General features: G+C 46.8%; 11 protein-coding genes across 11 annotated transcripts; 6 read left to right on the top strand and 5 right to left on the bottom strand.

Moving 5' to 3' along the window:
• Positions 1–577: 577 nt before the first annotated feature.
• GLAREA_09685 (Cyclophilin-like protein) lies at positions 578–1,788 on the bottom strand (the record flags this gene model as incomplete). Its single annotated transcript, XM_008086281.1, has 2 exons — positions 578–1,344; positions 1,401–1,788. The coding sequence occupies 2 exons, from the start codon at positions 1,786–1,788 to the stop codon at positions 578–580; spliced, it is 1,155 nt and encodes a 384-aa protein (XP_008084472.1).
• Positions 1,789–2,307: 519 nt separating this feature from the next.
• GLAREA_09684 (DTD-like protein) lies at positions 2,308–3,235 on the bottom strand (the record flags this gene model as incomplete). The annotated part of the gene is made up of 7 exons (XM_008086280.1): positions 2,308–2,361; positions 2,420–2,446; positions 2,498–2,664; positions 2,716–2,758; positions 2,818–2,841; positions 3,023–3,177; positions 3,229–3,235. 7 exons carry the CDS (start codon positions 3,233–3,235, stop codon positions 2,308–2,310), a joined length of 477 nt encoding a protein of 158 aa, XP_008084471.1.
• A 568-nt stretch (positions 3,236–3,803) lies between these two features.
• Positions 3,804–5,940, top strand: GLAREA_09683 (uncharacterized protein; the record flags this gene model as incomplete). Its single annotated transcript, XM_008086279.1, has 3 exons — positions 3,804–4,058; positions 4,108–5,822; positions 5,880–5,940. 3 exons carry the CDS (start codon positions 3,804–3,806, stop codon positions 5,938–5,940), a joined length of 2,031 nt encoding a protein of 676 aa, XP_008084470.1.
• Positions 5,941–6,601: 661 nt separating this feature from the next.
• Positions 6,602–7,686, top strand: GLAREA_09682 (uncharacterized protein; the record flags this gene model as incomplete). Its single annotated transcript, XM_008086278.1, has 3 exons — positions 6,602–6,788; positions 6,979–7,208; positions 7,408–7,686. 3 exons carry the CDS (start codon positions 6,602–6,604, stop codon positions 7,684–7,686), a joined length of 696 nt encoding a protein of 231 aa, XP_008084469.1.
• Positions 7,687–8,499: 813 nt separating this feature from the next.
• On the top strand, positions 8,500–9,548 carry GLAREA_09681 (uncharacterized protein; the record flags this gene model as incomplete). Its single annotated transcript, XM_008086277.1, has 2 exons — positions 8,500–9,047; positions 9,101–9,548. 2 exons carry the CDS (start codon positions 8,500–8,502, stop codon positions 9,546–9,548), a joined length of 996 nt encoding a protein of 331 aa, XP_008084468.1.
• Positions 9,549–11,519: 1,971 nt separating this feature from the next.
• On the top strand, positions 11,520–12,884 carry GLAREA_09680 (Isocitrate/Isopropylmalate dehydrogenase-like protein; the record flags this gene model as incomplete). The annotated part of the gene is made up of 3 exons (XM_008086276.1): positions 11,520–11,799; positions 11,874–12,410; positions 12,460–12,884. 3 exons carry the CDS (start codon positions 11,520–11,522, stop codon positions 12,882–12,884), a joined length of 1,242 nt encoding a protein of 413 aa, XP_008084467.1.
• A 619-nt stretch (positions 12,885–13,503) lies between these two features.
• Positions 13,504–15,635, bottom strand: GLAREA_09679 (uncharacterized protein; the record flags this gene model as incomplete). Its single annotated transcript, XM_008086275.1, has 2 exons — positions 13,504–14,464; positions 14,524–15,635. 2 exons carry the CDS (start codon positions 15,633–15,635, stop codon positions 13,504–13,506), a joined length of 2,073 nt encoding a protein of 690 aa, XP_008084466.1.
• A 631-nt stretch (positions 15,636–16,266) lies between these two features.
• On the top strand, positions 16,267–17,667 carry GLAREA_09678 (RNA-binding, RBD; the record flags this gene model as incomplete). The annotated part of the gene is made up of 1 exon (XM_008086274.1): positions 16,267–17,667. The coding sequence occupies one exon, from the start codon at positions 16,267–16,269 to the stop codon at positions 17,665–17,667; it is 1,401 nt and encodes a 466-aa protein (XP_008084465.1).
• A 559-nt stretch (positions 17,668–18,226) lies between these two features.
• GLAREA_09677 (uncharacterized protein) lies at positions 18,227–20,644 on the top strand (the record flags this gene model as incomplete). The annotated part of the gene is made up of 5 exons (XM_008086273.1): positions 18,227–18,472; positions 18,530–18,634; positions 18,724–20,082; positions 20,143–20,433; positions 20,486–20,644. 5 exons carry the CDS (start codon positions 18,227–18,229, stop codon positions 20,642–20,644), a joined length of 2,160 nt encoding a protein of 719 aa, XP_008084464.1.
• Positions 20,645–20,967: 323 nt separating this feature from the next.
• Positions 20,968–21,668, bottom strand: GLAREA_09676 (uncharacterized protein; the record flags this gene model as incomplete). Its single annotated transcript, XM_008086272.1, has 2 exons — positions 20,968–21,416; positions 21,488–21,668. 2 exons carry the CDS (start codon positions 21,666–21,668, stop codon positions 20,968–20,970), a joined length of 630 nt encoding a protein of 209 aa, XP_008084463.1.
• Positions 21,669–22,001: 333 nt separating this feature from the next.
• On the bottom strand, positions 22,002–23,189 carry GLAREA_09675 (SAP; the record flags this gene model as incomplete). The annotated part of the gene is made up of 1 exon (XM_008086271.1): positions 22,002–23,189. The coding sequence occupies one exon, from the start codon at positions 23,187–23,189 to the stop codon at positions 22,002–22,004; it is 1,188 nt and encodes a 395-aa protein (XP_008084462.1).
• Positions 23,190–27,281: the final 4,092 nt, after the last annotated feature.

Here is a 27,281-nt window from a genome sequence, read left to right as displayed (position 1 = left end):
ATTTGGCGAGAAGAATTTTCAGTTCGAGCTTTTTTTCTTTGTAAGACCGAAAGCTGCGGGATGGGGGTCAGGGATTGCATATTCGCATAGGATGGAAGGGAAGGGTTGGATCAGCTATGTGTTGGACAGGGACGGGAAGCATAGGTTGGAAGGAAGGAAGGAAGGATGGATGGATACTGTGTGTTTGGAATAAATGGTATATATTTTTGTTTGTCTTTATTCATCGTTGGCCTTTTGAGAAAAAGCGAGGGCGGGGTTCTGATGAAATGGAAATACCAATTTTGTTGCGAGTTCATGTGTGTATTGGAGAGGCAATGCTTGGAGGTGATATTTTTTCTTCTCTTGCTACCTAGTCAGAAATAGATATTTGTATCTAGAGAGCTAGGAACAATAGATGTGAGCGCTCCCGTGCTTATCATCATAACTGCATTTACTACTCCTTTTGACCGATCGACTAACTTTTCGCAGGGAAATTCCCATCCCGTCCTATCATACTCGAAATTCCTCTAAAACCCGACTGCGCTCATTCCATCAACCGTGACTCGTAAATTCATAACCCTCGTTTGGGAAGGAAAGATCATGAGAAGAACTTGCTATACGCAGCCTTCTCCTTCTTCGCCCGCTCAGCAATTTCCTGCTTGGTTTTTCTGAGCTGTGCAACAACCGCGGCGTCTCCGGGACTGAGATCATTGGCTGTTTCTAAGTCTTCCAATGCTGCATCTTCATCCTTCAATCCTAGGTTTGCGATTGCTCGTCTGAACAGTACTTTACATTCCTCAGGACCGCTCAGCTCATCTGACGACTCTAATGCGGCAGTAGCAAATCGTTTCCCCTCGGCGAAATCCTGGAGTTTGTTGCTGATCAGAGCCGAGTTCGAATTTAATGAATAACGAAGGGTTTCCATGGCGAGCTTGACTTGGATCTTAGGTTTCTCGGTTCCCATGTCTTCGTTCAGATATCGCAATCCTTTCGCGTATTTTTCAAGTGCTAACGGCAAGTTCTTCATTTCTAAAAACGCCTTGTTGCCGTACGCTTTGAGATCGGTTGCGATCTTGACGATTTGATCTGGCGTAAAGTCTTTTCCTGCGTCTTCCGGGAAATCCTCGTACTCATCTCCTGTTGCATCAGGACCCTTAGCATCGGCTTTTAGGGCCTCTTCGCCAGTGAGCTGGCCACAGTCGGCAATGGTCACATCTTTATTGGGTTTGTCGCCTGATTGGGTCGGTAGGTTTTCGATCTTGCGAATAATTGACTTTCCAGCAATAACCTCTCCAAATACTACGTGTTTACCGTCAAGATGGGGAGTTGGAACTGTAGTTACGAAGAACTGAGAACCGTTAGTTCCTGTAAAAGGTTAATTAGCTTCGTGTAACTCATAGTCAAGAGGGGAAGATTCTTACCAGGTCCAGCATTAGCCATGGATAACAGGAAAGGCTTCTCGTGCTTCAACTTGAAGTTCTCATCATCGAATTTAGCACCATAGATACTCTCTCCACCGGTTCCATTTCCCATAGTAAAATCTCCACCCTGGATCATGAATTGCTTGATTACTCGGTGAAAGATCGAACCCTTGTAATGGAGAGGCTTTCCCGATTTTCCAGTGCCCTTCTCGCCGGTACATAGACAGCGGAAATTATCTGCCGTCTTTGGAACGACTTCATCGTAAAGCTCGAAGACGACGCGCCCTTCTGGACGATTTCCAATCGTGATATCGAAGAAGACGCGGCTACGGCCCTGTTTGGCCATCTTCTCCAAGATTTGGTGGCGCTGGGTAGGAGTGACAGGCATATTGGCGGTTTGCGGGAACTGGCTCGAGATGCTTTTAGCAAGAAAGGAGAAGAAACGAGGAACCACAAGTCATGGAGGGGTTGCTCAACACCATCAGAAGCTCAGCCTTGCGGGTCGAGAAAGTTCTGTGGGCCCGGGGTATCCTTGTTCCGATCCGATGGATATGTGTAACTGAACTACGTCCAATCTCATGCTGGACAGACGTGACAGACTAATCGTTTGTTCATTGATGGAAACAATCTGTAATCTTGGGCAATACCTAATTTAGATTGAGTAAAACCCTAATATGATGCCAAAGCATGAACAGAGACTACTATTTATACCTTCCTGAAGGTCCTATCAAGCTTGCTTCTAACTAGAAGAAAGTTTAAGATGGTAAGATGAGACTATCTTCATGAAGAAAAAACAAAGGCATATGAAGGCTACTCTCGGTCTCCTTCATAATTGCTTTCTTGAGATACATATTTCGATGTAAACTCAATCGCTAATACCAGTGCTCTACGGTTCGGATTAGGATGATCAATTACTAGAGGCCTTCTCACCACTAGGTCCAACCGACATTTCTAACGTCACCTTCATCTGGTCAGTCATGCCGTTTAGGCACTAATGGCTTGATTGTTAAACCACGTACCGGTCCGTCATTTACCAATGCCACTTCCTAGAAAAAATAAGCACATTGCCAAAAGCATATAATCAATATACAACGAACCATCATAGCCTGGAACACTCCATCTTTCACCCTCTCTGCAGCATAGCCTTGTTCCACTTTTTTGACGAATAGTTGATACAGTTCCTTGGCTTTGTCCCCTCCTAATGCCCCGTGGAAGTCTGGTTTTGTGCCTTTTTTGGTCACAGCAAGCAATGTGAATTGCGAAACTAAACAGACTATTAGATGTCCATCATCTGTATTTCACAAATTTCACCCACCACAAAGAACCTCTCCATCAATATCTTGGACACTTTTCTTCCACTGGGTGCGTTCATCAGTGTACTTCTCCAGGTGGCAGCAGCAGAAGGAGTGAACGTTACCCTACCACCAGACTCATCATCCCACTTTTTTCAACCGGGTCAGCTTAAATTTTTCCGATTTGGAGATATCTTGATATTGAGAAAGAATTGAAGAGTACAGGGAACGTTACTAAGGACATTCGTGAAGGGAAATGACATGAAACTTTGGTGAAAAGAAAGCAAGCTTCAAATGAGAGAATCATAACAATGCTCAGAAGACCCTTACCAGACGCATTTTTAAGACCTTGGTTGCTAGAGTTTCCACATCCTTCTCAGTATCCCCAGGCGCAACAGCTGCAAAGACCAAGATGCCTTTTCCAATTGAGGATATGAGCTGCTGGTCGACCGTAACAGAGGCAGAGAGGACGCGCTGAAGAATTGCTGACTTATAGTCAGGCAAGCGCAACGTAGGGACTGCATTCTATGACACACCTTTCATAGCGCGTGCAGTTTCTAGGATAAGGAAACAAGGTGAATCAAGATTGTTGAGGTAAATTAGGAGAAGGAAAGGTCGACTCGCAAACCGATAATGAGATCTATCAAGTGGAGAACAATCATGTGCCACGGATTTACACCGACTGAGAATATTTGTAAAGAAAGAATCCGAACGACAATGTAGAGAAATTAAATATCATGAGAAAGACATATGTGCACAAATTTTGAGAACTTTGCTGCCAGTGATGAGGTAGACAGACGATTTGCTCATCCGCAACAGGGAGAAAGCTGCTGCGCCAAGACCGCTGCGTGAAGCGAAACAGTCGCGGCGGACCAACAAGGAAGGCGATCCCGATCTTCAAAGGACCGCGGAAGCAAACAACAGCCTGACTAGAAACTGTCGCCAACTGCACAACGAATATACCAAAGCGAAATACGATCGACGGCGCGCGCAATACCACCTCTATACGACGTATGGGGCCTCAACACCTGTACATCACGATTATCATCGATCCGTGGTTACGAAGCTCATCACCTAGCACGAATACCTCGTTAGACGCAACAACTCCACAATGGCGGCACGAAAGCTCCAGCAGGAAGTCGACAAGTGCTTCAAGAAGGTATCAGAAGGTGTCGCCGAATTCGAGTCAATATACGAGAAGATCGAGCAGTCAACGAATGCTGCGCAGAAAGAGAAGCTCGAAGATAATCTCAAAAGGGAAATTAAGAAGCTACAGAGGTTACGAGACCAGATTAAGACCTGGGCGGCGAGCAATGATATCAAAGACAAGGGCCCTCTACTAGAGAACCGGAAGCTGATTGAGACTGTAAACGTTATACCAATTGGTAGGGAGATATGGGCTGACTTGAATCTAGCAAATGGAGAAGTTTAAGGCCGTAGAGAAAGCTATGAAGACAAAAGCATACTCAAAAGAGGGCTTGTCAGCGGCGGCGAAGCTGGATCCAAAAGAACGGGCGAAGATGGAGGCCTGCGAATTCCTGGGTAATATGGTTGATGAATTGGAACGGCAGATCGAGACAAATGAGGCTGAGGCGGAGTCGTTACAAGCGACGATGCGAAAGGGAAAGAACCAAACGGCGAAAGCGGAACGAATCGCTGAAATTGAGCGAGTGACGGAACGACATAAATGGCATCAGGGCAAACTGGAACTCATAAAACGATCGCTCGAGAACGGAGGGGTGGAAACCGAGCAAGTTAATGATCTGGAGGAATCAATAAAATATTATGTTCAGGAAAACGCAACGCCCGAGTTCATGGAAGATGACGAGATGTACGACGAACTCAATCTCCAGGAGGAGGAAGACACTTATGGGATGGGACTCGATAACGATCGAGTGTCATCGCAAGATACTCAGTCGATACAGGAAGAGTCGCCTGAAGAATCACGGTCAAATAGTCTACCTGGAAAGTCAAAATCAACTACGGTCTCAGAGGGGCCAGCCGCTGCAAGAAGACCTTCCACACAAATGAAGAGCCCGTTGCCAACGCTGGCTACATTGCACAATCCTCCGCCAAGTACATCGAATAGTGCGAGTCAGATGAAGCCAGCAGCTGTACCTCCGAGAGTAGAAGGGTTGAAGTACGCATCAGCAGCGGCTGCAGCAGCAGCAAGCGACAAAAACAATCTAGGAATAGCTCCCTTACCTCCGCCACCAGAAAGTCTACCTGCCGCCGCTACTTCTTCAAGTCATCCACCATTACCGTCAAATCCTGGTCGAAAAAGCACGGCTGCTTCTCCTGTCGTCAACCATGCACAACCTGACGCTCCTTCACAAACAAGTTCCTCGAGGCCTACGGTGCCAACTGTTACCAGTACATCGGACACCTCATCAAGTACCAAAGCCAAGTCGCCATCGTGGGGCGAGGAACCCAGTCTCGCAACCACAAGCAATGTACCGCAACCACCCTTACCGGAAAAGACAGAACCTAGTCGGCCGCGACCCTCCAGGTTTTCGTCTCAAGTAGCTCCGAATGTTAGCGAGTCAGGAGCGAGCCGTAAAGGTAAATCGCCTATGGTCAACGACGTGGATATGGAAGTCTCCAAATCTACGCCGGTACAGTCAAATGGCGTTTCAAATGGCGTTAAACCTGTTGTAGCAGAAGAAGATGAGTCGGTATACCACCTACCGGCGAGTCTTCAAGATCTATTGCAAGCCTTTGAGGCAACTCACCAAAATGTCAAATCAACTCCTTCTCATTCTTCACAGGCCTCGCAAAGAATGCTTGCTGCGTCCTTCAATACTTCTCCAGATATGCTTGATGTAGGAACACCTAGAAATTATAGGCCAGAGATCCGATGCCACACACCCGCGTATTACCCGCAAGAGCTTGATCCCGTTTTCGACGACCACCGGTTGTACTCTCGGATTGACCATGACACGCTTTTCTACGTCTTTTATTACAAGCAGGCAACGTATCAGCAGTATCTAGCGGCTCGAGCGCTTAAGGACCAGAGCTGGCGATTTCATAAGCAGTATCAGACATGGTTTCAAAGACACGAGGAGCCTAAGACGATCACGGAGGAGTTCGAGCAGGGAACATACCGGTTCTTTGACTACGAAAGCACATGGTTCGTTGCAATTTAGCATGAATGATACATCGATTATACAGCTAACCACAAGACTAGGATGAATCGACGGAAGGCCGACTTTAAGTTCCAGTATAAATTTTTGGAAGACGATGTATGAGTGTATGTCTAGGCGTCAACGGAATCATCCCAGGCGAAACTGGTTGGAGCATGGGAGGCTGTTGACCTACATTGGGTTGTCTTACCGAACAACGACACTTGTTGTCCTAATTAGCAAACAAGTGTGTCTATCTAATCCAGGTGATATTGTCACGATTAGAATGCGAAGCGCCGATTTCCAGGCTCCCACACCTTGCTCCTTTTTTGATCGTACCTCTCCATTCTCCGCTTCATTTCCCTCCTATTTAGTCTTTTGACCGTAGTATGCGACGCGTCTGAAGAGGAATACTCCATTTCTGCGCGATTTGCGCATGGTCCTCTCATCCCATCATAGCACACCGACTGCTTCAGTCCTACCAGCACTGTTTGCAACATTATATCTGTTGGTTTCCGTAGTTGGATTTGTTGTCTCGGTCGCGGCCTGCCTGGAAAAGCATTTATCGACCAGTCAATGGATGAAGCACATTGTAGCCTCGACGACGAACACCGGATAAGCTCTTGGAGAACAAACTGTCGACTTAAAGCAATCGGGGGCCAACCGGCCTTTAAGTCGGCCTGCAGCCCTGATGCATTGGTACCCAACGCAACAGAGTCCAATAGGAATATGGCATGGTTTGCATATCGTGGGTGGGATGTACAAGGCAATTAAGGTATATAAGATAATGGAGGCTGCCAGGACTCACTTTGCTTATCCTTCATCGCTACGAGATGATCTTGCCTTTCTCGCCTTTTTCTATTTTTGCGTTGCCTCGAGCTCTTTGCTAGATCCTATGTTCATCGATTTGCACGGTGCCTGCTTCTTGCCTGCTGCCTCTCCAGAGCCCACCCACGGAGCAATGCCCAATTTCCGTTCGTTTGGCCAATCATAATAAATCTAGCTCGCGTTTTTGCGATTGGCTAGTCACGTCCATTCTTTGCCATTTGAATTCCCTCTTTCCTCTGTAACTTTCGTCTCATACATTGACCTCACACGCAGAGCACAACCGATCAATCTCCCAACAACAACAAACAGCACGGAAATGAGCTGACATATGAGCAGGAGATGGTATTCGACAACAATTCAGGGGACGGCGTCCCTGCCAAAAGAGAGAAATAGCCGATGCTTCCACGTGCGAACGCCCGTCTGCTCTCGCCAGCAACGCTTCCTCCATACATGTATCCTCGCCCTCAGAGCTTTCAGAGCTTTCTAGTGCGACACACTACATGCTGGTGACACACTGGAATCCTTCGAGTATGGAGAATGCTCGTGGGGAAAAGCTCAGTCGATTGGTCCGCACCATTTCCGGCAGCCTCGCCCGCGAAGGAAAAGCAAGCAGTGTTCGAGTTGAAGGCAAAAACAAGGCTGACGAATGCGGCCCTCACCGTTAGGCAACGACATCGCCAACTACCATCATCCCCTGGCTCTTACCCACCCTGTACACTCGATCACCCTCCTGTCAACGCATCTTGCATTGCATGCTAATCAAAGATGGGCGACAAGCGAACTTCAAAAGCAATAGCCGCGCCCAGAGGACTTACTACTTGGAACCCTCGCTACCTATCATTCCAGCCGAACTACGATTCCAATGCCCAGTCAGAGTCTACAAGAGCTCCAACACTGGGCCACTCGAATAGAGTGGTTGCCCAAGGGTTCGCGAACGACTGGAGATTATTGTCCTTGTTCCGTGGCAATTCCACTTCAGCATGGCTAGACTCTACCATGTCGAATACCGCCTTCCCAAATCGCCCAACGTTCTGCCCTGAGTGATTTTCTCCTCTTCGTACATTTTCTCCTGCTATACACGGCTCGCACGCCTCAGAAAGGCTGCGGTTGCCTCGATTGTTATTGGGTTGGCTTAGACCCGAGTGTCATACCCACACCACAAGGCGAGGCTCTGTCACGATTACAGGCGTCGTCACCAACCTTCAAACGCTTCGGATCTCACCCTGGCGCTAGCATTATTCCTATTGAGCGCAAACCTCCATACTTCCGGTCTAGTGCCCGGTGACCGCAAATGGAATGAATTTCCCATGTGATCTCAAAGATGGAATTGTTATAGGGCTCACGGTGGGTTTTGTCACAGCGAATTGTTGTGACAGGGGGTTTGTTGTAGTTTACAACACACGATTCATCGCCCTCAAAATTTCTCGCAAAAAGATGTGGCCTCGGGCACTGCCCCCTCATGATGGAAACCCCAAGCTTTACTGAACCCTGCCATTGGAGGGCGCTGATGACTTACTTTAGCACCCGCAAGCCTCATCGTTTGTATCTTATACATACTAGGGTTGCGTTCGAGTTAGGTTTTGTATCTTATAGATCGTCAAAGTTGCCCCTCTGCTCTTGTTCTCGACCAGATCAAGGACAACTACCTCTCCAACTGAAGAAATCTTCCTTCATAACGTTCCTTTTAGAAAAAGTGCTTAATGTCTCACTAGTTTTTTTCTCAGCAAATAGATAAATAGGTAAGAGCCCCCCTTACTTTATGATGCTCTCGTACCGTTTCAGATCAAGTGATCTATTGCCTAATAGCTAGGGAAGTCAGACTAATGGTCTTTGCAAGGGTACTACAGAACCTTGAAAATGGCCGGATTCCCCTTATATTCCAATAATTCCATGCCAAGCTGGTATGATGCATCGGAAGATGTAGTCATGAATGATGGCAACGACTTTTCCTTTCTGGCAGCCCAGCCCATAAAGGCGCAGCAGTCCCAAGCACCAGGAGGGTATCCTATGGAAGTGAGTAGTTCTAATGGATCAGCCAGCAGTGCATACTCCAACTCTACGACTGCAACAACAGTATCCTTCATGTCTTCACACACGAATCACCACTTGCCTGTTGATGAGCAACACAATGTCAGCTTTCCAACATCTTTCGGCAACTTGTCAATCGAAGACCCCAGTTATTGTAACCCTTTTGCTAGCCTTCAAAGTCAAGCTTATGATCAACCCGCTTACGATACGCCGTCTTCACTTGGGTGGAATGAGCATACACGTGTAGCAGAGTTCTACGACTTGGTGCTCGAAAAGTCTCCCAAAGCACATTATCTTGTCCTCAAGACGCACTCAGGAGATCCTCCAAAACCAGATATCTTCTACATGCCACACATAGTCTATCTCGAGAACGATGGGTAAGTCGCTTTATATGGGAGTAATCACGCAAGCGCTAACATCTTTCAGACAGGTGCTATCTGACAAAAAACACCATCCATGTCTCTATCCAGGTCGGGGTTGCTGGAAAGACCACAATCGACGATCGTTCGCAAGAGCGGCCGATCTTGAGCGACATTACAACGTTGTTCATCACGCCTCAGTTGAAGAAATCAAGTGTGACTATCCAAGATGTGCTCGGCATACTGACGCCTTTACCCGTAAAGACCATTGCCGGGACCACTATAAAGAGTTTCACAAGGAAGATATCGGATCGTACAAGGGCGCGAAAAACAACATTGATAAGGCACAGTGGCAAGCAAAGCAACAGCAGTGGGCAGACGAGCGACAGATCAAACCAGAGTGGTGGCGATGCCCTAGGTGTCTCGATAGGATCTATGTTGCAACTGAAGGTTGGCATTGCAAATCATGCAATCGCGACTGTGAAAATCATAGATATGAAGCTCGTATCAAACTGTTAGAGGAAGATCAAGGATCTTATGATGACGAGGAAAAGATGCCTACGTCTTCTGCGCGGGCACAGACTTCTATTGCAAATTGCCATCTATGTCAAGGCTGGGGCTACACGGTCGACTTGCATGGTGGGTCTCATACTTGCTATGGCTGCCAAAGTCTCGGGGGTTCGTCTACTTCACATTACAATAACACCTCTTCGACTCAACCTCAGTACGATTCTAGGTACTAGCTACCGAACCACTGGATATGCTTCAGCGGCTCACAATGACCATCGCACGACTGCATGAAAATCTGACGACACAAATGATGATATACGACACACACGATCAAATAGATACAAGCTGAGCTTTTCGGCTTGGCCAACTTCTTTCTCTGCTAAGTCAATGCTTTGATAGCATTTGCGACTAGCGGCATCGTGTAACTCTGAGGATTTGCACAAAGGACATGCGGCAAGACTCTACGGCATTTGCTACTAAGGTGTTCGAGCAAGCCCGCTTCCTTTCCTTTTTCGCTTCCTTTTCCTTCTGCTTCCTCACCGGTATTTCCTATTTCCTGCGTTTTACCTTGCGCAACCCTCGATTGGCTTCCAACCTACCTCGTCGAGCTCTTCCTGCGTGTTTCTTTATTCTTCACTCGCTTGCCTTCGGCGTTGGCGTTAGGCGTTATACTTGTTCTTTTCGTAAGAAACACTAAAAGCAAGACGGTCGGATTGCTTTCTGCTCATAAATGTGTTTACATTTACAGTGTTTTTCATTTTGCTTACAGAATGTTCGCGAACAGTCGTTCTTTTCATACTTTGTATTAACTTACTGTCGTTCATATGATAGATAGAACTTTTGGGATTTCGATTTCGGTGTTTGGGGGAATAAGGTGTTTGGGGGTTGTGCTTGGATTTGGGAAGAAGGTTTGCTCTAGGGATTGATTTCTGGGTATGGCGAATACATGGAGTATAGGCGCGATAGGTTCTGGTTAAGGATAGATTTGTGCTTTGCTTAGTACGTAAATGTCTTAGTTTCTTAGGATATACCGAATTAGACATTTGATTTTATGAAAATATGCGAATGAGGTATTGTTTCTACTCCTGAGACGCAATAGTCCGTTTAAAGCCTCCGAACAATCTACAACTTTCTCATGTAATAATATCAGACTGTTATTAGAGTCTCGGTTCGAATTCTTCCAAAGATTTACAAGTTCTTTATTGCATTCATTGTGTGACAGTAGATGATTAACTCAATAAACTCCCCGCCGGCTATGGCTTCGCACTGCATGTTGCATAACCGCGGTAGTTTATTATAAGTGACTTGGTATTAATTGTCCATCTCCACTTAAAAGAAAGCGGTATCGGATAGCTCTGGGCAGCTTCAGGAGAGCTAACAGGGATCAGCTGCTGTGAAATAAAACTTTTCCAGAAAAGAGTAATTGTAAAGATTGTTTGTGAAATCTGAATTGGAATTGAATATATATTGTAGATTCAGCTACACCAATTCCCTCTCACCCGCTCCTCCTCCCGAGTCATTCAGTCTGCGGCTAAAGTGCTGTTCACCTGTCCCGAGTTCAGGCCCCTCGTCTTGCTTCCCCCACATTACGGCACAACCCTTCCTTACCCTTCAAGCTTTCTGCCACTCACAACGCATACACCCCCTCAATGCACCAGCTTTTGCACGGCACCGCCCTCGACTGTTGCTAGAATTTCTTTTAGACCGAGGAAGACGCCAGTGATCCGTCCCTCAGTTCCTTCCACCAGTCTGGATCCGGAAAACATCTCCCACTTACCATCTTCGCGCTATTCACCTGCCACTACCCAAACCGAACGGCCGGATTGCATTACCTCTGCCACGCCCTCCTAAACCTTCCGAGCCATGAACACCACACGTTTCGCAGCGCGTTCCCTCTCTTCCTTTAGATCTTCGCCCAGCTTCGCACCGCATACCTACAGAGCGGCCAGCCTCGGCTCAGCATTCCAGCAGCATCGCAACATGGCATCTGGCAGCAAGATCAAAGTGAAGAATCCGGTGGTGGAGCTCGATGGAGATGAGATGACGAGGATCATCTGGAAGGATATCAAGGATAAATTCATTCATCCGTATTTGGATATTGACCTGAAGTATTACGATTTGGGACTGGAGTATAGGGACCAGACCAATGATCAGGTCACTATTGATTCGGCCGAGGCGATCAAGAAGTATAGCGTTGGTGTGAAGTGTGCGACGATCACCCCGGATGAGGCAAGAGTGAAGGAGTTTAACTTGAAACAGAGTAGGTTGTCCAATTCATGCTTTGGAAGGAAAGAAGAGTAGTAATGAAGAATATCTGCTAACACCTATCCAAAGTGTGGCTCTCTCCAAACGGCACGATCAGAAATGCTCTCGGCGGAACCGTCTTCAGAGAACCCATCGTCATCCCACGTATCCCTCGTCTCGTACCTGGATGGAAGAAGCCCATCATCATCGGTCGACACGCATTCGGAGACCAGTACCGCGCAAAGGATCTAGTGGTACCAGGCAATGGAAAGCTCTCCATGGTATTCACACCTGAGGGTGGCTCACCTCAAGAGATTGAGGTCTACAACTTCAAGAACGGAGGAGGTGTTGCGCAGACACAGTATAACACCGATGATAGCATTACTGGATTCGCGCATGCATCTTTCAAATTGGCGTTGAGCAAGAGTTTACCACTTTATATGAGTACCAAGAACACCATTCTCAAGAAATACGATGGAAGGTTCAAGGACATCTTCGAGGAGATCTTCCAGAAACATTACAAGAAGGAATTCGACGAGAAGAAGATCTGGTATGAACACAGATTGATCGACGATATGGTCGCTCAAATGATGAAGAGCTCAGGAGGTTACATCATGGCTTTGAAAAGTAACTATCCTCCATACCCACCTATTTACATCCACACTAACACCCCCAGACTACGACGGCGACGTCCAATCCGACATCGTCGCCCAAGGCTTCGGCTCCCTAGGCCTCATGACCTCCGTCCTCATCACCCCCGACGGAAAGACCTTCGAATCCGAAGCCGCCCACGGCACCGTCACACGACACTATCGCGAACACCAAAAAGGTAACGAAACCTCCACCAACCCCATCGCCTCCATCTTCGCCTGGACACGCGGGCTCATCCAGCGCGGAACCCTCGATGAAACGCCCGAGGTCGTGGCGTTCGCCGAGAGTCTCGAGAAAGCGTGTATCGATACCGTGGATATCGATGGGATCATGACGAAGGATCTGGCCTTGGCGTGTGGCAAGACCGGGAGAGAGGATTATGTTACTACGACTGAGTATTTGAATGCGGTGGAGAGGAGGATGAAGAGTTTGTTGAAGACTAAGTTGTAGAGAGCCTTTTTCTTCTTATTTTTTTGGGACTCGGAGAATATTTCAAGGTTATTTACATACTGATCCTAGCTATTGGAGGATATGACTGGTCAGAAGATCTGATATGTTTTATTTTCCCTTCGCTGGAGAATTATTCATTTCAGCGTTGAGAGATGGCAGATATAGCGGTGGTGGACGAGCTTGCATATGCGAAATGTTTCCTGCATAGCAATGGTGTATATGGCCATACCCCCCATTCTAGCATCATACTTTTCTATTTTGCGAGAACTGCTTTGTACATAGAAACACTGCATTTAAGACAGAACAAACAGAAAGAAAGACAAATAAACAAACGGCCGCGTTTATCCAAGATTCTCATGTTACATCGAATGGATAAATAAGTTAATTATCTCATAAACAACGAATAAAAAGGTACTTGTTATTACAGTCCTGTAATGCCCGTGCATAATAATCCCTCCCTATAACCTATCTACCATAGAACCCAATGCCTTGCCTAATATACAGTTACCCCCATTTTAACATTCCCTTAATCTCACAAGGAGTAGCCCTTCCGTACCCTTTTCCTTCATTTCCAATCCCAAAACGCCTCTGCTTCCGTCCGTATTGCCCCAAATTATAATTACATAGGTCCGAAAGGATGTGCACCTGGTGGTGGACTAGAGAGCTTTTCCTTTGGTTTCCGAGAAGTCTTCTTCTTTTCCGGCTTAGATGGAGTCTCTTTATCTTTCTCCTTCTCCTTTTCCTCTCCATTTTCGATCTTAGGCTTCTTTCTGTTGTACGCTCGCTTTACTCTAACCTTAGCGCCGGTGTCATCAAGCTTTCCAGACTTAGGATGGTAGGTGCCTCCATCATCGTCATCTCTCTTTCGTTTGCCTTTGTTGGCAGAGGCACCAGTAAGTGAACCGTCGTAGCCAATTCCATCCTCTTCGACGAACTCAAGAGCGTCAGGTCTGGAAGGTGCTGGTATGCTGGCACGTTTTCCAGCTCCTCGCAATGCTCCTGGCTTGCCCGAAGATTTTTCGGAACCTTCGTTATCTTGTAAAAATACTTTTGGTTCGTTTTTTCGAAGCCAATTGTAGACACTGTTTGGATTGCGGAGGGCTAGATCCCGGTTCTCCTGAGTAGGCTGAGATTGGGGAGTTGGGACCGGAGGGGCCGAGGCATTTCCAAGTGAAGCGTCCACATCGAAAAGATAGTCGTCCATCTGGTCGGGTGTTAAATACGTCAATGGGTGCGTACAACCTTCCGGAACCTTTATGGATTCAAAAGCTTCAGGCGTGAAGTTAGGATGTAACAATGACATATGAGGAACAGTCGCCAGAAGATGGCAGAGTGATTTGGGAGGCTTGGCACCATCAAGTGATGCGGCAGCTGCGGCTGCTTTTTCTTCCACCATAGCACGTATATCTTTGTACATGGCTTGACCAGCAGGCGTGTTGAGTTCTGCAGCTTCCCTAAGAGCTTCATCGCTCACAAGGGGAGGCAGCGCAGGGAGTAATGGTCCCGGTGAGAGGTCAAAACGTTTATCAGCAGGAATTTGAGCCGAGTTATTAATGTCCAAGAGAAGATCGAGTAGCTCACTGTAAGATGGATATGTCAGTCCGCTCTCTAATTAATCGTTTGATTGACCTTAACTTACTCGTTTTCCTGGGCAAGCCGTTTGATTTGCTCCTCACATTTCTGCTCACGTTTGTACCACTCATCGCTCTGGCGCATCTTTTCATCGAAAATGACTCTCAGCTTTCTGAATTTTTTCCTAGAGTCCCCTATTAGCTTGTCTACTTCACAGAATTGCTTCTTTAGCCGTTTATCTATAAGTGAGTGTCGAAGACGCGATGCCCAAAGAGGGGAGTCGGGATTTTCCAAAAGAGCAAGTTGCTGACTGTATATAACAAAGGCATTCGACGGTCTCAATTGCTGATTACTTGTCGCGCTCGACGGGGCGCTGGATCGCAACATGCCAGTATTTGGCACATTCATAGCTCGATTGTGCGGGACACCATAGGATCGGCTTGTGTTCCCACCACCAATCTCCACATTTTGCTTTTGGGCATTCGGTATCGTAGCATTGTTCAGCGAAGGCCATGTTGACAGCGTCGTGAAATGACTGGCGGAGCCAACACCACCACCATTCTTTTCGATGTGAGACACCAAGTTTGCAGAATTTGTGTGCTCGATACTGGTGTTAAAGTTTTGTGGCGCGCTGTCGCATAAGCGGCTGGCAGGTACGTTGGCAAGCTGCCTCGTCCCATCGTATAGCTCACAGGAATGTGCATTTGAGGTTTGGTGATAGCCATGCTGGGTACCCAGCGGGTTGGAGGTAGGCTGGTTGGCGTATGAGGAATTATTGGCAGATGTGGAACTTCGGTCATCAATCGCTGAGCCACGCCAGGGAAAATATGGATGATTGGCGTTGGTGTTTAAGCCATGAAGGGCAGGCGGCTGACTAGACATTGGATAACCGGCAGAATGTACGTTGGCATTTGGAGCAACAGCTAGGCAGAGGTCGGAAATCGGAAATGCTCGCGCAGCTTGATCATTTGTATAGTCTTGTTGCCGGAGAAGGTGCTGGACAGGGCGCCTCTCGCTATGTATGATGGATGATGGATTCCCAAGCTCTTTGTAGAATGGTTGCGGATCGATCAGATCCCCTGATATCCTCCGCTCTTTCCCCAATCCAAAAATTGAGAGATGCTCGTCTTCGGAGTGTATGTATGGCGTGTCTGAATTCGTAGATTGTCCGGAACCCATAATTGCAATTGTTGAAACTGACCCCACCACACCATAGAAATTGACATGAATCTGAAAGGGAACTTACTTGTAAGATCGATAAGTCAATTTGGAATCAACGATGGTTTTCCCCCCGAACGCGCCTGCCTCGTAGGTTTCTCCTTCGTCGCGAGGAGCAACATCTTCCGTGTTGGCGACCATCGATGGATGGTATATGGTCTTACCCCCCATCTTGGACAACTAGTAGAAGCGAATATATGGTCGCGCAGATTAAATGATTGAGTATCGGTGCAGAATATCGCGAAGTGTCAAAGAAACATGATTGTGGAAGAAGGGAATGACGAAGCAGACGTTTATGCGATTTCGCGATGGGGGAAGCTGTGACGCCAGAAGCCTTGGATTCTAGGCCTACCGAGTCAGATCTGCTGGTTCCGCGAAATCTTTAACCCGCACCCGTGCCCCACCTCCGTTGTGAAAATAAAATATATTTGAGCTCGACTTTTCTAAGCACGGGAACAAATACATTCGAGAAACTCAGATTCAGTCAAACGCAAATCTAAATCATTTCTAGTTTATATTCGAGCCATACATCATCCCCGTGTAAGCACGAGGTAGTTAAACCTTCCGGCAATTGGCATCTCTGGGGCACCAAATGGCTCCTCATGAAGATGTAACCATGGGGGACTCCGATGGATCAGAAATCGAGGTTGAGACAATTGCCAAGAAAACGAAGAAAGACAAGACCAAGGACAGATCCAAGCCAAGAACCAAGGAAAAATCTGGCAAAGAAAAATCTGGAAAAGAAAAGTCTGGAAAGAAGCGCAAAGTAGAAGAATTGTCAGAAGAGCCAATTCCTACCTCAATACCGTCTCCAGAAACTAGTAGCGCATTGTTGGAGCCCGATTCGGAAGTTCAGGACGAAGACGTTGCTAGCTCAGAAGAATCCAACAAACCATCGTCCAAGAAACGTAAACCAAACGTGGGAGAAGAGATCGAGGTCGACATCACGCTTCCAGAGCCACCGTCTAAAAAAGCTTTACGTGCTTTGAAGAAAGGGAAACCATTACCGCCCTCTAAAAGTGGCGCTGAGACCACCCCGGAGCCAGAAGCTAAGAAAGCGAAAGCAGAGGTAGAGAAACGTTCTGAACACGGAATTTGGATCGGTAATCTGGCATTCCATATCTCAAAGGAGGATCTCCGCAAGTTTTTCGTGGAAAAGTCAGATATCACCGATGACTTGATCACGAGGATTCATATGCCGGGCCCGAACGACAAGAAGTCAGCAAACAAGGTCGAGGAGAGAAGAAATGGCAAGACCGTGCACAACACAGGTTATGCTTACGTTGATTTCTCTACTGCCGAGGGAGCAACAGAGGCTGTTGAACTCTCGGAGCAGTTACTGGGAGGTCGTAGAGTTCTGATCAAAAATAACAAGTCGTTTGAGGGTAGACCGCAGAAGACGAAAGAGGAGAGCAGAAATGAGGGAAAGCCGCCCAGCAAGAGAGTGTTTGTCGGAAATTTACCTTTTGATGCTACGGAAGCAATAATTCAGTCGCACTATGAGAAATGTGGCGCTATTGGGACACTCAAGCTAGCGACTTTTGAGGACAGCGGAAAGTGTAAGGGCTACGGCTGGGTCACTTTCGACGAACTGGAAGGAGCCCAAAATTGTGTTCGTGGATATGTGCTTGTTGAAGAAGAGCTGTCAGATGATTCTGAATCCGAAGACAAAAGTGGTTCCGGAGACGAAGGAACAGACATCACCAAGGTGAAGTCAGAGAAGAAGCCTAAAAAGCGGAAAGTTTGGTGCAATCGACTAAATGGCCGTGCATTAAGGACCGAATTCGCAGAAGACGCCCAAGTACGGTACAAGAAGCGGTATGGAAAGGATGGCACTAAGCAGCAAGCAGCTGCAGGATCAGTTGAGAAGGCAACTGAGCCAGCCCAAGAATCTCATGTTATCATTCCAAAGGTTGTTGAGTATCGGAAGGAATATGCTCCTCGGCTTACTGGTGGTATTGTAGAGAGTAAGGGAAAGAAGGTCACATTTTAGGAAGCGTAATGACCGTTGTTCTTTGAGATTATCTATTAGTGTCAGAAATACACTAAAATATGGTGATAAAGCATACAACCATAAAAACGAATTTAAATCAGATTTGTTCAATGGCTGTAAAGTTCTTAATTCTGCAAATTATCGACAGTCGTACATAATTATTGGACAACATAAACAGTTCTTATTCAAAGGAGCGTTTAGACAACGTCATCAGTATGGGGTCTAAATCAGGCCCGCCAGTCTCCTTTATATTTTTCTCGGAAAGACTAAGAATTGGTACTTGAGTTCTGTATCTTCATGTCACCTAAGTCATCAGTCACCCGTCTGGATGATATTGCAAATACATTCACTATCAAACTGCAAGCGATAAGGAGCCTCGCCTATTCCAGACGTCGGAAACCAAAGCTGATGCGACCCTTTCGTCACAACTACGAACGGTAGTCAAATTTGTGCTTAACAAGATAGCCGAAGACCATTTCGTTACCAGCTACTAAGCTTTCTTCCTCCCTTCCACTCCCGACAGCATATGACATGCTTCAAAACTTACATATCTAGAATTATGAACACACGCGCGAATACCTACGAGACAAGGTCAGCATCGGAGAGGGATGACGAATTCTGTCCTGCATTGCGAGGCTACCCCAAATCATCTCTGATTCATCGAGCACAAGTTGATATCAAATGGCTTTATTGCAAGTACAACTTCAATAAAAGCACATGGGAGAGGGAGAACAAAGCGACAGGCACCGCCGATTTTGAGATTCCAAGTGGCATAAATGATAAAGCTATATATGTGCCGCCGGAGGTGAGTGGCTTAGATGTCACCATTCAGTGGCATGAACGAATTTAACACAGACCTTAGACATGGATAGCGAGCAATGCCGGCGTCGCTAACCTTTATTCGACGAGACATTCCAACGTGGAATACGTCACAAGTGAAGAGCTAGAACGAGTGATTAGTGGCAAGGTCAGCTTTTCTCCCCATCTTGAGACTCTACAGTGCACAAAGTCTTTCCTATATTCCAGATTGCAGCTTGTTAAAATCATTGTGACTAGGGCGCTCGATGTTTGCCAGAAATGGAACCTCCTAAAGAAACGATGGTCCATAAACCCAGACGCTGCCGGCGCGGATTGGAAGCACAAAAAGCGTCCAAAGCCCAACCTGCCACCACTGTGCCTACACTTGGTGTTTCGTGCAAGACCAATCGTCCAATTCTTTCAGCTCCATCGAATAACCAAAAAGGTTCAACAACAGAGAGTGGCTTGCAGCTGGGCACACGAGGTAACGACGGAAAGCTTGAAGTAAATTCAGACTCTATCACGTATATCAAAAAAGATAGCGAAGAACCTCCTCCAAAGAAACAATATAAAGAGTTTGTTTTTATTAATTTGGATTCAAGCTCCGATGAGGACAATATCTCAACATCACTTCAGGGTAGTAAGAACAAGAGTAGCCGAAAAAGAAAAGACAACACTATAATAGGGCCTAGATTATCCCGTCTTTTAAAAGACAATAGAACGGGAGTCGACAAAATCCTCCATCAGAATGCAGGCGAAAATTCCAATGATAGCAAAGCCTCGCTAAAACCCGACCATTCCAACGTCACCAGACACCAAGACCAAGTTCGCAGAGCGCCTAATGAATCACAGCCTCGTGTTAAGAGATCTCTGTCCATTAATGCTCCCTCGAATCACAAACACCCAGAGCTGTCGGATCGGGAACGTCCCAATACGGCAAGTCACTTGACCGCCATCATCGCGGATGTTTCTCGCGCTCAAGACAATCTTCTCAAATTTGCGAAGAGATTGAAGACGCTCAATGAGATACCAGGGCGCGAGATTGTGGGTGAGCTGGGTAGATTGGCGGAAACTCTGCCCCTAGGAAGTGAATCAGCTTCTTCGAAGAAAGAGCCCAACGAGGAGCCGATAGAGGTTGACATGTATGGGAGTCCTGTCTCATCTCACGTACCTAATTCACATGTAGAAGATTTAGAAAATGGAGGCCATCAACAATCTGTTGGAGAAGACGCATCAGCGCACATCTTGTCAAACACAGATGTACACCAGGAGGCCGACCAGAGAGCTTATGAAAATAGAAAAGCCCGCCACGAAGAACCTCATTACTGTCCAGCATTTCCAACATGGGGTATTCGCTTTGCAGACAGAGCAAAACCACAAACTGTAGTCGAGATGGTCAGAAATGCAACACACAGCCGACACATGTGGGAGCTTCGTCATGGTATACCTCAAAGTGCTTTACCTACACTTCCCTCGACGTTCGATAAGAATGCAATCTATGTCCCGCCTGACGACTGGATCAATGAGCCACATACGGGTAGACAGGCGTTTCGTGCGGAGAATTCTGAGGGAGAGATTGTCATGACTTGGGAGGAACTTAAGGCTGTTTTAGTTAAGGTAAACTTCAGCTGCCTTTGGTACTTGCAAAATTGTCCAAGCTAACCACTCACTGAATAGCCCTCAGCCCCTCGCACCATGCAACTCCCCCGCCTCGATGCAAACGGGCAAGTCGAAACCTGGGAAACCCGCCGCGACGCCCCGAAACCGCCCTACTTCTGCACCTTCCTCCCCGCCAGTCTCCCCGCCAAAGGCTACCAACACAAGAAAGAAATCGAACGCGTTTGCGATCTCTTCGACCGCTACAACACATGCAGAAAAGCATGGGAGAAGGTACGAGGTATTACGAATTATGTTGTGTATAAGCTTCCGAAGGGCGTTGATCCGGCGGCGAGATATGTGCCTAGTTTGGTAAGTGTCTTTTTTTTAATTGGTATGGGATGTCGGACTGAATTTGGTGTAGGAATGGATTCATGCTGGTGGTACGAAAGATCGGGCGAGGGAGAAGTTTCTGACGGCGAAGGAGTATTCGAAGCTGGTTACTAATGAGGAGCTTGTGCGGGCTAGGGAGGAAGAGGAGAGTTCTAGATTGTCGGGTTCGAGGAAACGTAAGGCCGAGTGATTAGGTTGCTCGTTATATGATTTGTCGGATGAAGAGATCATGGTTGGTTATTTTCAAGATTACATCAAGGAACGTGGGTGATAGACGAAGATTTACTGTTGTTGCTTTTATGGCCGATTTGATCGCATTTGAAGGACGATTCAACTATAGACATATTAGATAACGCGATTGACGCAGTTGGATTTCGTTCATTTAGATAGACAAATGTACGCTTGCCATATTCCAATATCCTTACCGCAAAGTTTGATATCACATAACTTAGATAAAAACACCGGACATGCTTCAAGCACCAGCTTCTCCACGCTTGCACAAAACTACATCGACTACTTTTCCTCACCAGCCCTTTCCATCTTCTTCTGCTCCCTCCAAATCCTACGAAGTATCCTAGCCCTCACTCTTCGTCGCTCTTCTTCACTCATCTCAGACATTTTCATCTCAGACATTTTCATCTTAGACATTTTCATCTCTTCGGGTTGGTGTGCATCGTCAAACGCATCAATGATACGATTATAATTTTCCACGTCTCCATTGAGCAATGCAGCTAGTGCATACATGCGACGGTATCTTTTTCGATCCGAAATATAGCGTGACGTCCCGACGAAACTCCCCTCTTCGTCAAGCTGAGCTACTGTGTGTTCCTCATCCTCTGAATCCATTATACTGTTATCATGTTCCACGTCCCCATTGAGTTGTGCATCTAGAGCATAAATGCGCTGTCTTTTCCGTTCAGAAATATACCGTGACGTCCCAACGGACCTTCCGTCTCCATAGCCTTAGCAAGACTGATCAGCTTTGCGTTGGTTGCTCTCTCGGCGTTCGCATCCGTTATTCAGTTATACGTACCTTGGTTTTGATATAGTGTAGAAGCATTTCCTGCTTTAGCGCCATCCTTTACTAGACGTAGGAGGTTTTGCGCCGTAATGGCTGATGCCATCGCACGGTTGCGGTCTTGTTCTATCTTCTCGCGTTCAGCCTCACCAACCAGCTTCGTCGTGATCACGGAGATATTGGCTTCATCATTCATTTTCCCTTATGGCGTTTGTGTTAAAAAATGTATTGAAAATTTATGGTCTGCCGAATAGTGTTTTAGGCTATGCTCAAGCATGCAGCTACTGGGAAAAACAACGTAGTTGCTTGTAGAAAGAGAAAGCTAGAGCTTATTAGAGGTTAAAATGATGACTGAGGCCCCATGTAAGTGAGGCTGCCACTGTTACACAGAGGCTTGGAAGACGGAGCCGTGCCACAGCCACCATTTATTCTTGTTAGTTTGGTGTTTAGAATAAGATAGTATAATTACACAGGAAATTGAATATACAAATCTCTTACCATTACACCAACATATGAACTCATCACAGAACTACGATCTAACATACCCAACCCTAAACGCCGATCCCGGCATCATCTGCATCATCACCTCCCCATCCTCCTCCTTCACCCTCTTCAACCTCTCCACACTCGCCTTGAACCCCCTTCTCTTCCACTCCTTATAGTCACTCATCTCCACCGTATGCCATGGAATCTCCAAGTCCTTCGCAACAATCCAATCAATATTGCTGCTCGTGTCTCCACGCTCATACGGAACACCCATGATCGCAGCTTTCTCCTTAGTTTCTTGGGCTTTTCGTTCATAGTGGTCCATCCTTCTCTCAGATGCAGCGAGGGAGCGGTTGTAACGAGTAGGTTGGTTTGAGAGTTTCTCGTAGCTGAGAGGGTAGCCGCTATCGTCGTAGAGAGGTTTGGCTTTGGGTCCTCGTTTGGTGACTTCTTCGTACTTCTTCCAGTGACGCCTGAATTCATCATCGTGGGATTCATTAATACCCGCCTTCTTTTTGAGTTCAGCAAATCTTTCCCGTCGCTCCTTGGCGTCCTTTTCCATAATCTGTTTGTACTCAACGGTGATTTCAATATCTGCCTGCCTCAACCGTTGTCTCATCTCAGAGACATCGCCTTTCTGCTTGAGCTTCTTATCCATGAGCCCCTTCTCGCTGAGCCTTTGAGAGATCTCTGGCATCGACATCTTCTCATAATCAGGAAGCGAGCCTTTCAAAACAGCCGCAGCTTCTTTCGCGTAATCCACCACCTTCTCACTTTCATCACGCTTAATCTCTTCCTTAAACAACCTCTCTTGTTCTTTCTTATGTACTTGATCCCGATCATTTTGATGAAGACGTTCCACCAACTCAGCCTTGGAACCACCAACTTTAAGCTCACGTGCCTCTAGCTCAGCTTTTAGACCAGGCACTTTGAGCTCCTCATAATTGGCTTCAGCAACCACAGATTTGTTCTTCTCTTGAAGCTCCTCTCTCTGGTCGGCTAAATCATCTTGCTGGAGATTCATGACTAACTGGGACTTGGTGCCTGTCTTGTAGATGGACCGACGTCTCAGTTCCTGTTGAAGCTCTTTGACGGTGAGCTTATTGTAGTCGGAAGGTCTAGAAACAGTCTTCGTCTGCGAAGACTTGCTGTTAGGTTTTGTTTTCTTGGAGGGAGAAGAGACATTGACGTCTATCTCGCTAAGGGCACGCTTCGCGGATCTGGAGGCCATGATTTCGAATTGTGTTCTGGTTATATTGATGTCTTCTCTCTGGAGAAAAAGAGGCGACGTTCAGAACTGTTTGATAACAGATTGAAATTATTTACCTCGAAGTAATGGATTGACGCGACTTGGGACGCGATGGCTGACGTCACACAGACCAATATAGAATGGCCAATGAGAGCGGTCCCATGGCTTATATGCCCCACTTATCGACTCCCCCTATTTTGTTCACACATCTCGGCTGTAAACGACTAGATCAAGTCCTTTATAGAATTTCATCAAACTTCCATCTCGTCGCCATTAACATAGGGCAGTAACTCGCACAAAAAGGGCAAGTATATAGATCTAAGCTTTATGATAGTTAAAAGCGTGCTATAAATAGCGGATTTCAAAGAGCTTTGAAAAAAGCTGTAAAGTATCTGACAGCGGTGAAGGCGCTATACGGGGTGGAAATCAACTTGTTGACTTAACACTTTGAAGATCAATTGGCATGACTGACGGCATCAACTTACAGCTCAAGGGGGAATTGATAGGAGACGAAGACTGGAATTGTATCATTCGGAACGGATGAGAAAGAAGACGTAAAGAGAATCTCTGTGGGCAAACTTCCATACTTTTTCTAAGTCCACCCACCATCTCCTCAATCTATCATCATATTGTTGCTGTGTGCGTGTTCCGAGGTGTGTTGCGAGTATTAAAACGAAAGTTTCGTGAACACTCTTTGCTGATTGGTGAAATACAATTGAACAGTTCAATAACCAAGACATATCTGGTGTCGTACGAACAGTATTTGAGTGTGGGGGTACAGGTTAGCATTAAAGACTAAAGCGCTTTAGTGGACATAATGCCTGGGAGTGGAGTAGAATATTGCAGGGACTCACGTAACAGTTAATCTGAACTCCAGCTGCAAAAGCCAGGCAGGCTTTTGAGTTCTATACCCAACCGCGCCCCAGGGAGTCTCTGAAACTATACGACATGTTGGGATAGCTTTGCCGTGTCATGCTCTCATACAAAGAAGGCTTACTCCGACGATGGAAAGGAGAGAAGCGAAGGCCCAAGATTGCCTGGTATCAAAGCACCGATCGTTGAGCAGAGTATGGGAATAGGGTCCACTCCAACGTTGGTGTTGGCCATCGAGTCCACGGCCTCGCACTCGGAAGTCGTTGCCGTGCCTTGAAATCGCTGGCTAATCACTATCCGATGACATGAAAAAACTTGATCTTGATCTTGGTCTAGCAGAAGTCGATGGTATCAATATAATTACTTTTTGCTCTCGTATGCAAGCTCCTGTGCTTTGAGCAATCGGCATACGTTGACTGAATTTGCCGCAGAAGCAAAACGTCAACGAATACACCCTCCTTTCCTACGGGTCCACTTTCCCGCACGAAACAAGGTGAGAGATAAATGAGTTACCAGAGACGGGATACGGATCTCGATTCTCCCATTATGCCAAATGGCCAGGCTGTTGGTGATGGTAAAATCGGTTGAGTGTCAGCCGTTGGTGCCCGATCCGCAGGCTCGGGACGTGAGATCGGCTCAAGAATGAACGGCCATGTAAGCCGTCGCAACTGGGATTCTTCGCAGACTGCCCAGGTGGTGATGGATCATGGCAAGTCTCCTGAGCGGGGTTGGTTGGATACTGTGCAGGAATAATCGCGTGGAACTACGTATGATCTTTACTTCTTTGAGTCTCTGGATGTAGTATTCCGCAATGATTCTACTGTCCGTCCGCGGTGGTAGTCGGAGATGATTGAATGTTGCAGCGATAAGGAATATTCTTTGAGGAGGTTGACCATTGAGACATCAGTTCGAACGATTCCAATCAAAACACTCTAAGCAACCAGCATGCTGTTCCATTACCGATCCTAGACAAAGTAACTCCGTCACACGCTCATCTTACAGGCCATGGCGGCATCTTTCAGACTATACCTTAAAGTGTTTACGGCCGCAGTGCTTCTACATGCATCAAACTCCGTTTCGCAATCTGCCACCTTGCCATGGTTTCTCTTGCCTCCCCACGGAGATCGAGAATGGTCGAAAGAGAGTACTGAAATGGTAAGCTGCTGGAGAGTTTCTTGAAATACTGGTAGTCAATCCGGCAGCCGGCAGTTGTCCAGATGATCCTGGCTTTTCGAGCAGCGCTCCGAGCGCTTGAAGGGACTGTGTAAATGAATAATGCCAAAAGTGAAGGCAGCGCCAACCTCGGCATTGCGTAAGACGTCAGTGATGGCGAATCGGGAAAGCAGATTCGATGCTTCACGAACCTACAGCTAAAGGACATGCAGCCATGTTAACAAATATCAATAAACAGCGCTCCGCAGGCCGTTGAAATACCAAAGACTTCTCAGTAGAAAAAAAGGAAAAGGCCTGCTGCTCGGTAAGGTTTAAGTAAGTATGAAAGGTTCATTGACTTTCTTTAAATCTCGGAACGGGACTTCTGGGAAATGGCTTACAATTGATGAATGATGAAGAACAATAGGTGTTTCGTCATCAGCTAATCAACATGAAAAGTTATGGTATGGTGTTAAAGTGCCACTATCCACAATATTTGCTGTTGACGAAGCATTTGGTCATGTTTGGGCTGCGTCTCACAACTGCTACTTTGCTATCCGCCTTCTTCGAAAGGCCTGGGAACGAGTCAGCCTCAACCAGGGTGAAAGCCATTCAAAGTTACGCCGCAGAGTAAGTACCATCGGCTCGTGATGGAAGTTATTTATACTATACCAGGGCTCGCATTGGAAGAGCCCTGAAATAATTTTTTTTATGAGCCAATCAATATCCCCAGTGTCGATTTAACGGATTAGCCAACCAATAGAAGGAGAGCACAGTTTCCTAAGGGCCATAGCATCGATTGGATGGGACGTTGGGTCGGTGATTTCAAGACAATGATAGCTGTTGTAGCGGAACCAAGACCTGCCGGCTGCCGTTTTCACGATACCTCGTGTTTAGTTAGTCAAAAAAAAAGTGATTTCGTAACAGACGGACTTGACGAATAGAGACCAAGACCTAGGAACAGCAACAGCCATGAGAAACACGAGCCCCAATTAGTCAGCCTTAGTCAATCTGTACCTAGGTACCTAATATCTGGCGCTGATTGCGGTAGATTTTTCATTGGTCTTAAGCGTTGAAAACCTCGTGCGTCGCGATAATGATTTCTTGCAGATTGGTGATGAGACACCGACAGACAAAAGCCGTTTTTCCGATCGTCGCCCTGGAGGATTGAAAATAGAGGGGTCCCCAATCAGACATGGGCAGCACCAAGGGACGTCCAGCAAGGTTATAGCTCACCTGCTCGCACCCTCGGCTGGCTGACTCGTGTAATTTTCCAGCGATGATCGTAGCAGAGATGATAAAAGAGCTACTAGTGCTGGCAACGAGTTTAGTTTGTCAATCTGTTGAGGCGGGGATGGAAAGTGTGAAGCAGCGCTGCGAGGCTGATGGACGGGATCCGACTAGGCGAAACCAGGGTCTCAAAGAGGCGTATACGAAGGCTGGTGATGCCGGGATGTTAATGGTCGGTAGCTGGCCCAGGTCTACGACCCCACCGCTACAACGCAACCCTCCCTCAAATTCTATCACATTCGACACCCACATCTCGATTGAGTTCCATACAAGGGGGCTGTTGTTTTTTGTGTTGGTGTGATGAGGATGCGGATGCGGATGCGGATGGAAACAGGAAAGGGAAACATATTTTGGTAGGGGACGGCGCTTAAATCGCGTGGGGTACAAAGGAAAGGCTATTGACGCGCTTGGATCCTCGGCTCGAAGGACGATCCAAGCTCTGGCCGTGTAACGCGATGTTTCGTCGTCGCTGTGCTGCTTCTCTGCTCTCTGCGTCTTCTCTTCTCCAGAGTTCCACATCTCGCACGCACACATGGAATAATGCCACCAACGTTCTCCCCTCCAGTTCTCCGCAAGCAATGCGCCCATGATTGGATGCTGGGCCGGGAAGTTTGACCCAATAATATTGCTTTTGCTGCAAGCTTGCTTTTCCTCGAATCTGCTTCTGCTTCTGCTTCTGCTTCTGCTTTTCTTTACTACAACTACCTACCTACTGGAGTACTCTCTGTCGTCACACTTCTTCACTTGCGCCGCTGCTCA

This window comes from Glarea lozoyensis (assembly GCF_000409485.1).
Source record: "Glarea lozoyensis ATCC 20868 chromosome Unknown GLAREA4, whole genome shotgun sequence".
NCBI classification, from domain to species: domain Eukaryota; kingdom Fungi; phylum Ascomycota; class Leotiomycetes; order Helotiales; family Helotiaceae; genus Glarea; species Glarea lozoyensis.
The sequence above is the reverse complement of the archived record's forward strand: the minus strand, read 5'-3'. Positions and strand labels throughout refer to the sequence as shown.